General features: G+C 37.6%; 2 protein-coding genes across 4 annotated transcripts in view; one reads left to right on the top strand and one right to left on the bottom strand.

The window, feature by feature from the left end:
• LOC116259549 (uncharacterized) overlaps positions 1 to 7,824 on the top strand; it is a 95,643-nt gene extending 87,819 nt beyond the window's left edge. The window contains exon 2 of the mRNA XM_050078986.1: positions 7,811 to 7,824. Within this exon, the coding sequence (XP_049934943.1) occupies positions 7,811 to 7,816 (6 nt within the window). The 3' untranslated portion in view covers positions 7,817 to 7,824. The remainder of the gene's footprint in view (positions 1 to 7,810) is intronic.
• On the bottom strand, positions 1,506 to 10,825 carry LOC116255039 (ATPase 11, plasma membrane-type-like). 3 transcript variants are annotated; one of them, XM_031630768.2, is made up of 22 exons: positions 10,647 to 10,825; positions 10,437 to 10,510; positions 10,171 to 10,290; positions 9,986 to 10,084; positions 9,741 to 9,878; positions 9,489 to 9,623; positions 9,225 to 9,404; positions 8,904 to 9,110; positions 8,706 to 8,825; positions 8,473 to 8,592; positions 8,254 to 8,376; positions 7,967 to 8,071; positions 7,727 to 7,871; positions 6,403 to 6,567; positions 5,672 to 5,910; positions 5,546 to 5,578; positions 4,309 to 4,390; positions 3,998 to 4,158; positions 2,984 to 3,169; positions 2,710 to 2,892; positions 2,434 to 2,609; positions 1,506 to 1,766 (listed from the first exon to the last, which is right to left on the bottom strand). In XM_031630768.2, the coding sequence occupies exons 2-22, from the start codon at positions 10,488 to 10,490 to the stop codon at positions 1,670 to 1,672; spliced, it is 2,868 nt and encodes a 955-aa protein (XP_031486628.1). In that variant the 5' UTR covers positions 10,491 to 10,510; positions 10,647 to 10,825; the 3' UTR covers positions 1,506 to 1,669. The 3 variants fall into 3 exon arrangements, with proteins under 3 accessions (XP_031486628.1, XP_031486638.1, XP_031486621.1); XM_031630778.2 differs by having other exon boundaries at positions 10,437 to 10,507; positions 10,661 to 10,825; XM_031630761.2 differs by having other exon boundaries at positions 10,437 to 10,507; positions 10,647 to 10,824.
• Between the last annotated feature and the right edge of the window lie 928 nt (positions 10,826 to 11,753).

Raw genomic sequence — 11,753 nt, 5'->3', positions numbered from 1 at the left:
TGCATGAATTCAAGCATTGAAACTCTGAATTTAACTCTGTTTGGAATTACTTATTTAGTGGTTTCAATCTCATTTCAATCTGTATCGTCTATACACTCTCGAATAATCTTTAATTTAAACTTAAATTTTAAATAATATAATCTAAAACGTAAAAGTGTTTATTCCCGACGGAGCTCCAACCGTCAAGCTTCACAAAGACAACACAAAAGGAACAAAGGCAACACAAAGGAACAAAAAAAACTTCGTCGATCCATAGACATCAATTTTTAGAGCATTTAATCCAAATTTTTGAAGGTTAAATAGAGTGGAATAACCCTTTAAACCATCTAGACATCCTTAGAAAAGCAATAGGTACCTCTCGAGGTCAAGGATAGCATTCTTTCCTGCTACTATGATAAAGGTTTAGGACTACTTTTTATGCTCCTTTTTAAAATAAAAGAATCTAATATCTGCATTTAACCATGTAAGCGCGCTTATCATATTTTTCCTTAAAACAATAAGGAAAAAAAAAAAAGAATTCTTACACTATCTGCAACACAATCACCGGGTGAATTCAGTTCCCATAACACCTCATTTCCCAGCCATAGACCATGTAAGAGCAGTTCCAGGCATCCCAACCTCGTGAATGTTTGATGGTGATGGAATGACATCAGATTTACATGGAAACTGAGGCGGAAAAGTTCTCGCACAGCTCCTTCGGATGTGGCAGTCAACTGTGTATGTGTGTGTTTTGAGGCTGCTTTTTCTATTGATCCATCCTTTCCTACCGATGAATCTCATAGTGCTGAGGACACTTGTGTAGTTGGGGTGGAGAAGAAAAGCAGAGGAAAAAAGGGATGGATTTATTCCTTCATATATATATATATATATATATATTTTGGGTACATATGCTCATCTAGGAAAAGAACTCGATGCTACCACAAACAGAAGCAATGACTCTTTATCCGCAAAAAGAAAACAGCGCCTAAAGTTCCCATAGCCACAATTTAAAACAAAATTGATGGGGCCCTTGAGTTTGTCATTGTCTGTGAATGGCAGTACAAACGAGGAATTGAAACAAAATTAATGAGTATTCCAACCTTCCACCTTGTCTTATTGTTTGAGGGGACGAACTAAGATGGCCAACTGTCATAGAAAGGATCCTTGTAAATCTACTCTCGTTTGCATCCTCTCCATCTTCATCCAAAAGAGATCCAGATCCAGCCGCACTAAAGGGTTAACAATGTGCAAGCAGAACATGCTTCCAACCAGCAACAAAAGCCTATTGACAACCTAAATCAAAATTAAACAATCCAACCAACACAAAAAGAAGATAGTGGCGACGGTGGAATCCACGTCCCACCACCAACACAAGAAGCCAACTTTTCCTTAATTCACTCTTACAGGACAGGTGTTAAGGATTAGAAAAAGGGAAAGGGAAAAGTTGAGATAAAGCGAACGGCACCAAGCCCAAAAAGGCAGAACTAAGATACTACAACGAAGATAAAGCATAACATAACTCGAAGAGAACAGAAAAGGAAAAGGTTCACCCTCAAGCTAGCGCAGTGGAAAACATTGATGTGAATGCCTCTAGATACAACATAACAGTATGAAACACATATTTATATATGTCCACATTTTTGAAGAATTACAAGCCAAGCGATATGGCTGAGATCTGCACAAAGGATTGTCAAACGGTATAAGCCTGCTGAATTGTGCCAATGTCGAGGCCCTTTAATCTAACGACCGACTCCACATGCCCCTTCAGAGTGTGCAATTCTCTTAACCTGCAAAATCAAGAAACAGAAGAAAGCTGCAGTCATTCCCTCTCCCCCTAATTCAAATGGTTTGATATGCTAGGTACATACACATAACAGGCAGACGTAAGTGCACACGAGCAAAGATGGGCATTTAATAATGAAAATTAGAAAGATATGGCGTTCTGAGATGCTGAACAATCAAATTGTTAAACTCCAACCTGAACGTAGATCCACCCATCACAACACAGAACAATATTTTCCACCAAAAAGAAGCATCACTTAAGAATAGCAACCTTGGCACATGCAAGAACAAAGATTCCTTCCAACTAACATTAACTAGAGGAAAACTTATTTTCAGAGCATCACAATTTATTCCTATGTCAAAATTCCAGGTTCCAGTAACTGTGAAGGCTGGGAGTGGGCAGGATTAACTGAAGAGATTGTTATTTTATCTGTACTAGTTTTTCATGAAGAACGAGAGACAAAAGAAAACCAGCGATTACAGAATGAAGTATTAAGAGTATAAAAAAGAAAAAACAGGTTAATTAATTTCATGCCCTCAATTTTTTGGTAGCAACTGGAGACCATAAATTAGCACAAAATGTCCTCATGTAAATGAAGAGGATATTGCTTTAGCAACAACTGAATGAATGCTTCAGAAAATGACCAATTAAATGAATACGGAGTTACCAACCTTGCAATTTCAGCACGACGTCTTGCTTCTTCAGCCATCTGATTGAGCTCAGCACCAGTCCTCTCACTGAACATTTTGGTGTCTGGAGGATGCAATCCATGCAGAGTTCTCTGAGCATGTGCCCATTTGAGTTCTCGTGCCTCCTTTCCAAAATCTTTCTGCCTTGTGAAAGCAATCTGCAGAACAAAAAATAGATCATCGGGTTTTGATACTGCTAAATCAAAAGAACTAAAAAGTTCAACCACAAGTCTACAAACATATGCTTGGGTAACCTACCCTCTGCTCAAGCATAAGATCCCAAGCCCTCCCACTCAAAGCATAACGGATAATAAACTTGATAAAATCAAGTGGGATGTAGAAGATGATGTTATACAGCCAAACAACACCAGCCCACCCCCATCCAATCCCTTCAATGGCTGCAAAACTCCAGTTTGCATATACTGCAATCAAAGTAGCAACCTACAACAAATACACTTAACAGTTAAAGTATAATCAATAATGCAGCTGAATTAACAGAAAGAATCTGGAGAAAAGGTTCACAAGAACTCACCAGCTGAGCAATAACAAAAGCACTAACAAGCAACAGACCAGGGCGCTCAACAAAGGACCAACTCCTAGATCGTGTAACAAATATAAGCGCCTGACTGATTGTACTGACTTGCAGATAAATTGCTGATGCAAGCTTTCTAAAATCATCTCGAGCAGTGTCTTGTAGACTTGAAACATGAAAAATTCGCTGCCACACAAATTAACCAATTAAAAAGTTGATCTAACATAAGACCTTAATGCATGTCATATACTGATACTAAAATTGAATGCCTTGATAATGCTGGTTTTGCCATGTTTATTTTTTCCCCAAGAATGAAGATGACTTGTACTAGCACAAATGGTGAAAGAGGAAAGATAATCAGGACAGCCAGTTGTCAATCTAAATGCACCAATCACGTCACAGGAAGTCAATTAAGGTGAAGGTCCTAGCAATTTCAAGCGACAGGATATCAGATAGGAGCAAATTTTTTTCATTACAAAAAAAATCCAGCTCATCAAATATGATGCAGATAATTTTTGAGGCCATAATTTGGGATCTCTATTTAATACAGCATTGTAAGTATAGAAAAGATACTGAGGACATAACAACTTGCCAACTTTTTAATAGCCACATTATATGATGAACTAGATACTGAAAACAAAGAACAAGACACAAATATCAGACACTGAAACAAAGAATGTCTCATACACAGTAAGGAAGATTGCATTAAGAATTGTTTTATCAAGGTTATATTTGTTAATTCAGCTCATTCTTTCCTAGTTCCTATATGAAAGAAATAAAATCCATGTAACTGAGGTAAAACAGTACCTGGAACATTTTTTAATACTTCAGCAATTGCAAGCAAGGTAAGATTTGGACATACGATCAGCGAATCAGACAATATTAGATAAAGATAGTAAAAACAATAGTAACAAACTTTAAATAGGTGTTGCTCCCCATTTTTTAATTTTCATGAACCTTACAGAAAAGGCACGGTAGTACAATCAGAATGATGCATACAACATTTCTTCATACCGGAAAAAAATCAGTCTTATAAGCTGCCCAGAAGAAAATCACTGTCATCATAGCCAGATAACCACCAAGGATAATGCCAGTGGCAAAAATCTCAGCCAGCTTCCAGCTGTCTGGAAGAGGAGATGGCTTCACCCTGTCCTTAGATATTGTCATAATTGTACCTGATGCAATGTAGACAATTGTTTTTAGTGTTCTCTTTCTGGCAAAAAAATGAGAGAATTTCATATCTCAAACTGTCATTGTAATCATCAAAAACGTTCAAAAAGGAAAAGAATTATGAAATAAAAGCATCTTTAGATAGAGGAACTAACCATCATTCAGGATGGCAATGATCAAAACCATAAATGGAGGGAAGTCAAATTTCCATATAAGTGCCAGCAACATGAAACCAAGCTGCACGAAAAAGGCTTAGGTGTAAGATCCCATATTTAGCATAGGAAATATATGGGAAAACAAAATACATATGAAATTCTGGAAAATGGTACAAAGGTTCCCCAACTTAATAAAATGTATGTGACTGCTTCAGTTGGTACTATCATACGAACAGAAATTTCAACTAAACAGACCAGCTATATAACAGTGATTCCCTTAACAAATGGTGGCAGACAAAATGAAAATGACAGAAACAGAAACAGACACTTGCTTTTCCCTTTTGATAGGTGTGTCTTGCGACTGTTTTAAAGGTTCATCTCCCACTTTTTAATATGAAACCAGTCTGATATTAATATCATTCAGAGTTCAAGTACTTTGACTATTTTGAATTACTGCTAATTTGAATATTTTCTGTAAGACCCGTTGCTCATACTGTTTGGGATTATGAACAGATGTTCTTCAGGCCAGAATCAGAATCATTAGCCTACAACAACAGCTAGAGCTCTGGATAACATCCTAGCAAGTAATTACCCTGGCAGAGTTCTCAAGAATACTTCAGTAGTTTAAGAAACAATAATCAGGGTAGAAATTGCATAGATATAGCAACTATTGAAATAGTACATGGTTCAAATTTCAACAAAACTTTCAGACTCATGCATTTCCTACCAGAAGAATTAGATGAAGTTCTATAACATTATTCTTATCAATTTTTAGCAAAGTAACGGCAGAATCCTTGGGCAACATGAACTAAATTTTTTTGGGGAATATCATATTTGTGATGAAACTCGGAACAAATAATAGGGTACATCAAAAGTGTTATTCAATCGATTAGAGGACTGTGAGCATCAAAAGCAGGGGAGAGAGAGAGAGAGACAGAGAGCATCTTTAGTGTATATAAGTACATTAAAACTTTTTGGCATGAATTTTATGCATTCAGATTTCCTTTCATTTCTTATTGAATACCTTTAACATTCTAATGTTTAATTAATTTAGATGTTGTGTTCCTATATGATAGACAGGCAGTTTTGTTTCCAATTGCATTTATTTGTACAATTAAAGTCTATGCATAACATTGGAAAAATCAAATGCAATCAAATATGCATAACTTTCACCAAAATAGCGAACCAACAAAAAAGGACGAGAAAGACATCCCTGTTAGTATGGAAGACCACTCACCACTATACGAATGGTAATGGAAACTGCATAAATCTGCAAAGATCAACCACCACTATTAAGAATGTTGCATGTGAAAGTAAAGGACAAGATATCTAATGAAGACACCTATGCAACAGCATCACATACTGTATAATTTTTCATTCTCTGAAAAATTGCACGGCTTGTCAGTACAGCACTAATGATGACACTTAAACCAGGTTCTGTTAAGACAATGTCAGAAGCACTACGTGCAGCATCAGTTGCATCAGCAACAGCAATGCCAATATCTGCCTTCTTCAGTGCAGGAGCATCATTCACACCATCACCAGTCATTCCACAAATATGTTTTCTTGCTTGCAAGCGTTTCACAATCTCATATTTATGCTCTGCAACAAATGTGGAATACAAGAGAAATCACGTACAACAAATATCTATATAGGCAAAAGATTGATACTAACATTAGTATCATGCTGCAGGAAGTCGTCATTGCAAGTATCAATTGCTTATCAGGATCATAGCGCATTGACTAGAAAATATGTGTTGGTTTAGTTGTTTTAGTGTAAAAATACAAGTTTTCTTTTCCTCCATCTGGGCACTATGATGACTTCAGCTTGGGAAACACAGTGTACACCAATTATCCTGTTTAATGACATGCTCCCTTCTAGTGAAATGATAGAAATCAATCAAACTTTTAGGATTGAACCAATGAAACATAAATTAATGTTAGAACAATCAATCATTTTACTGTATACTAGCCATTGTTGCAACTTGCAAGTACTTGCCTACTATAGAGAGAGAGAGAGAGAGGAAGAAGCTTCTACCATGTATAAGCTAAATGCTTAAATATTTCCTGGAGAATAAAGATGAGAAAGAAGTACCCGGAAAGACACCAGCAAAGCCATCAGCCTTCTCAATCAGCTCATCAATAGGCAAAGCAGCAATTGACTCATCTTTGTTTTGGCCAAGCAATGAAGAAGATGGGTACATGTTTGTTCCCATTCCTAGGCGGCGCCCTGTCTCTTTAGCAATTGCAAGTTGATCCCCTAAACAATTGTTTACAACAATCTTCAGCAAAGAATAGTATGTACTATGTAGATCACACAACCTTTTCATGTACTAAATATTTCAACATTTCTCACAACGAACAAGGTTGAGAAAATAAGAACGTATACACACATGTGTATATCTACTGCATCGAGTGGCACCATATTTTCACTAAAATATAAAACATCAAAATTCTAATGGCCATGTATGCGTCTACTACATCCACTAAGCCTTTTAGCATATACAAAATATTCAACTTTGTTGGCCACCTTACAAAGTATATATGAACTAGTTTGTGTGCATGATGATAGAACAACAATAGGGCAACTAACTGACACTAGTTTAATAAAGTATCCGCATAAAATAGTCAGAGGATTTGTACTGATTATAGGTGAACTTCACATACATAAATGATTAAACTGCAAACATGCACAGTTCTCATGCTATAACTGGTAATGATTTTTTACCTTAAAGTCAACAAGCATGTGAGTTTCAGCAAATTGCAGTGTTGCAGGAAATCGGATGGTACTGAAATCTGACGTTTTGCCTACTGACCTCCTGGAAGATGGTTATGCTTGCAAACCATTTGGAAGAAACAAAAAGACAAACAGGTATAGCAGGTCTGCCACCTATGTCACATAGGTACGGGTACGGCTGGTGGTACGGATACGGGGAAGCGGGTATGGGTACGGCGTTTTCGCCAATCTTCGTATGGCAATAATTATATATTTTCAATTCTAAAAAACAAAATTGATATCATCACATCATTAAGAAAATGTTCCTTTCATAGTTCCTACATATAATCTCATAAAAAAAAACATAAATAGACCAATATGTTTTTTTTTTGTGGTTTGAATCGGTTCCGACCCGGAACCGATTTAAACATACCCAGCCCTGGTATGGGTACATCGGTACGGGTACGTGGGCTCCCCCACGTACTACTGTGACTTAATCTGCCACTTATCAAGCTCATGCAAAACATTGGATTAAAGAAATAGCAGGCGCATATGACAATCCTAACAGGTGTAACAAATATGTTGAAGGTTGCACAGCAAGATAAAAGCAAATCAAACATTTTACCAGATGACCCCATCAAATCATATGCAATGATAGGTCAACAGTAAAAGGTGAACAGTAAGGCCTGAATGACAAAAGTACCTGTGATCATTTTAACATTGACACCAAGATTGAGTGCCCTTCGGATAGTTTCTGCACTATCATGTCTAGGAGGGTCAAACAGAGGCATAAGACCTATGAATTGCCAAGGGCCTCCGAGACTTTCTTTTCTGCTGTCTGGAACTTCCTGAAAGAAACACCACATGCCAGACATGTCTTGCATAACAAAATTACTTTATAAAGCTCATGAAAGTGTAATATGAATTGATTTTGTGGTGATACCTGATATGCAACTGCAAGGGATCGAAGTCCACGTTCAGCAAACTTGTCAATTACAGCATGAACTCTGCGTTCAATTTCTGATCTATTGTGTGCCATGTTAAGAATCTAAAACCATTGAAGGCATTGTGAGTATAACGTAAGAACTATTTGCATGTCTGTGTGGTGTGTATAAAATTTGTTACTTTAGAGACAGAGAGATCCAGAGATAAAGAGTTGACGAATGCGGACATCCTGAACTATAGAAAGTTAATCACAAACATTTTGAACAGCAAGCTTTGTCCAATTACCTGCTCTGGTGCACCTTTACTAACTCGATGCATTTTTCCATGACTGTCAATATACGTTAGTGCCGTTCGTTTGTCAGTTGGGTTAAAAGGAAGAAAATGAACTTCTTGAATGCCAGCTCTCGCCTTTTTCACAGAGCAAAAGAATGAATGTTAATACTAACCAGACAAAGGGCTTTAAAAAAGGAGATAATAGATATGGATGAAGGGAGAGATGCATACCTCCTTTGGATCAGCTAGCATATTCACAACAGCTGTGTCAATGGCATCTTGATTTTCTATTCGAGAAGCTCTTGCAGCCATTAGAATAACAGCTTCCTTATCTACTCCTCTTGCAAAAACCTAAGCATTATTTCAAACAATATAATAAGAAATAACATGATTTCATTTTAAGGAAGCAAGTAAAAGTTTAGAGGAAACTTCTTTCTGTAAATGTGAACTTATCCAAAATCAACCTCAATCAGATTCTTGTCCACGGTCAGTTTGTTCAATGTCAATGTCCCCGTCTTGTCACTGCAGAGCACATCCATCCCGGCCATTTCTTCAATTGCAGTCATTCTTTTTGTAATTGCACCCTGCATCACCACTCTATTTAGCATGGATGGGCAACAGAACCACCAAAGCACAACAAACGAACACTTTAACAAACAAACCTGCTGAGACAGGCGGTGAGATCCAATTGCCATTGTGACGGACAAGACAGTAGGCATGGCAATCGGAATCCCACCAATCAGTAACACCAAAAGATTGTCTATCCCTGGCCGATATTTGCGATCTTGAATAGGATACATGACAATTATTTCTATTATCATACCAATAGCAATTGAACATATACAGAAGTTCCCAATTGCGGTCAATACCTGAGAGGATGAAATGCCTCACAAATCAGATAAACTGAAAAACACCTTCATAACAAATCGTGAAAAGGAAGGCAGAAACACATCTGATGTGAACCGCAAGTGTTCAATCCATACCTTTTGAAAATGACCAACTTGATTAGTAGTATCAACAAGATGAGCAGCTTTGCCGAAGAAGGTATGAACACCGGTAGCAATAACAACTGCTTCAATCTCTCCTTGCTTGCATGTAGAACCAGAGTAAACGCCATCTCCAGGGCTTTTAGTTACTGGCAAAGATTCTCCAGTAAGCGCAGACTGTGAATTACAACCAACTGATTAAACTAAAGGAATGACACCGAAGACATCATAATTGTTTGCAGCAACAAGAAACTAGGCAACCTGATCGATTTTCAATGGATCCCCTTCAAGAAGACGGGCATCGGCAGGAATGATATCACCTAGTTTAATGCTGATTATGTCTCCTGGAACCAGAATGGAGGCATCTTCTTCGCTCCATCGCCCATCCCTTAGGACCTAACATGTATCCACCATTATCAAGGACCAGCATTAGTTTTCAACCAGTCGGGGAGGGAAAATCCATATGATGAGTCTGACACAGAATATAAGAGATTGTGTAGGATTAGCCTTTACCTTCGCCTTTGGAGCAAGACGAGCCATAAGCGCAGCGGCGGCATTGCCAGCATTGTTTTCCTCGATGAAGCTTATGGTGGAATTGATGAGAAGAAGGGTTATGATGCCCACAAAATCTTGCCAATCAGGAGGTTTCCCCTAAACAAAAATACCGGAAAAAATAATAAACAAATAAAAAGAAGAAGAAGACGGAGACGAACTGCTCAGATAGGAAGAAAATGGCATATTGGACCGATAAAACTTACTCCTCCGTTAGCAAGAGCAATAGCCATGATAGCAGCTGCTTCCATGACCCACGATAAAGGGTTCCACATAAAGCCCAAAAACTTCAAAAATTTGCTCTCCTGAACAAAACCCACCAGACTAAAGTTAAAAATCCAAGCAACAACCTCAGAAGAACAAAAGGAAAAGAAGCAAAAGAGCGCTTCACCTTCTTTTCCTCGAGTTTGTTTTGCCCAAAAATTTCCAATCTCTCTTTGGCTCCATCGCTGGATAAACCCTCTTTACTACACCTCAAGTTCTCAAAAACCTCCTCAATGGGTATGTTTTCCTATACCACCAGACAACACCACAGTCCCAAGCAGATGCAAAGACAAACAATTATACCAAGGGAGAAAAGAAAGAGAGAAACAAAAAGAAAAACATTCCTTCGACGAAGTCGCGGAAGCTAATGAGACGCAAAATCCGATATATTACCAAATCCACTGCCTCCTTCACTATCGCCTCCAGAACCTCGCCCTTGTCTCCCATGTCCTTCACCCGCCGTTCTGCTACACAATCACCAGATCCATCAACAAAATGAACATGAGTACCATGAAATTGCCATTTAAAATCGACCAACAATTTTTTTTTCTTTCAGTTCGTGAACCAAACGGAAGGCCCACAAAATTGTGCGAGAAAAAGTACCTTTCGAGTCCCACCTTCTACTTTTCTATATCAAAGTGAATCGCAGACCGAGAGGGTGAGAGCGAGGCGGTTGTGTTGGTTATGTGAGGAGCAGTAACTACTAGAAATTAGAAAAGTGGAGAGAGTGAGAGAAGGAGAGTGATGGAGACGGTGGGTGGTGACTGGTGAGGGGGAGTGTGCTTTTCCCAATGTCGATTTTCAAAATTGGACGGAAGCCGCAAGACGGCTCTGTCCTTAGCCGTACAGCACCGAAATTCGTGGGCAAAAGTTTGTTCATTTTCGTGTTAGATTTTTATCTATTTTCCATTGTACATGTCAAACATCTCGAAAGTCTTTGATGGTGCTATTAAATTTCTTTTAAGTCAGTTCGATGTTCATTTAATCTTGAACACGGTAGTTTTGTACGTAACATGAATGATAAAAGTCTTCCTTAGCGAGCTGGTATGGTAACATGTTTTCGACTCAGATATAAGGCTAATTTGATAAAATAGATTCTTGAAAAACAAAAAAAAAAAGAGAAAAGAAACAAGTAAGAGCACTCTACTCTAGCTAATGGTATATTTTCATGACGCAAAAATCTCTTGTTTTCATACAATGTGAGTTCTACAAGCCACCAGAGTTTCACTCTAACATAACTTTTTTTTTTTTAGATTTCACAAAATGTCAACAACTATAAGTACATAACCTTAGTGATTGACATTCAGTATTGTCTAAGAGAAGAGATTTTGAAGTGATATCAAGGACTTGCTGAAACTTTTTAAAGTTTTTTATTAATTAAATGCTTGAATCACATAAATAAACAATAAGTAAATGAATAAATGCACTAAACCCATTTAGCTGCAAAAAAAACCAAGCCTGAGATTGATTTTGTTAGACCAACAAACATTGATTGTCTTTTTCATATTTGTTATATTTAAATTGTCTTAAAAGCATTTATAGTATATACTGTTGGTATTCCAAGTTATATATGTTTGCAGCCTTGACTTGCAAAGGAATGATGCTGCCAAATATACCGCCCCTGCCTTCATCATCACCATTTTCTTGTTTTTTTGAGTATTTAAAAAACTTTTTTTTTCTACAAAGTGTGATGTCATTCATGTGTTTTTA

This window comes from Nymphaea colorata, chromosome 1 (genome assembly GCF_008831285.2).
Source record: "Nymphaea colorata isolate Beijing-Zhang1983 chromosome 1, ASM883128v2, whole genome shotgun sequence".
In the NCBI taxonomy this organism is placed as follows: Eukaryota; Viridiplantae; Streptophyta; class Magnoliopsida; order Nymphaeales; family Nymphaeaceae; genus Nymphaea; species Nymphaea colorata.
The sequence above is the reverse complement of the archived record's forward strand: the minus strand, read 5'-3'. Positions and strand labels throughout refer to the sequence as shown.

Excerpts from the sequence above, each read along its gene's own strand:
- LOC116255039 (XM_031630768.2), bottom strand. The coding sequence starts at position 10,490 with ATGGGAGACAAGGGCGAGGTTCTGGAGGCGATAGTGAAGGAGGCAGTG. Across the intron at positions 8,377-8,472 it reads TGCTAGCTGATCCAAAGGAG|GCGAGAGCTGGCATTCAAGA; the intron begins GTATGCATCTCT and ends TCTGTGAAAAAG. Across the intron at positions 5,579-5,671 it reads AGAGAATGAAAAATTATACA|ATTTATGCAGTTTCCATTAC; the intron begins GTATGTGATGCT and ends TGATCTTTGCAG.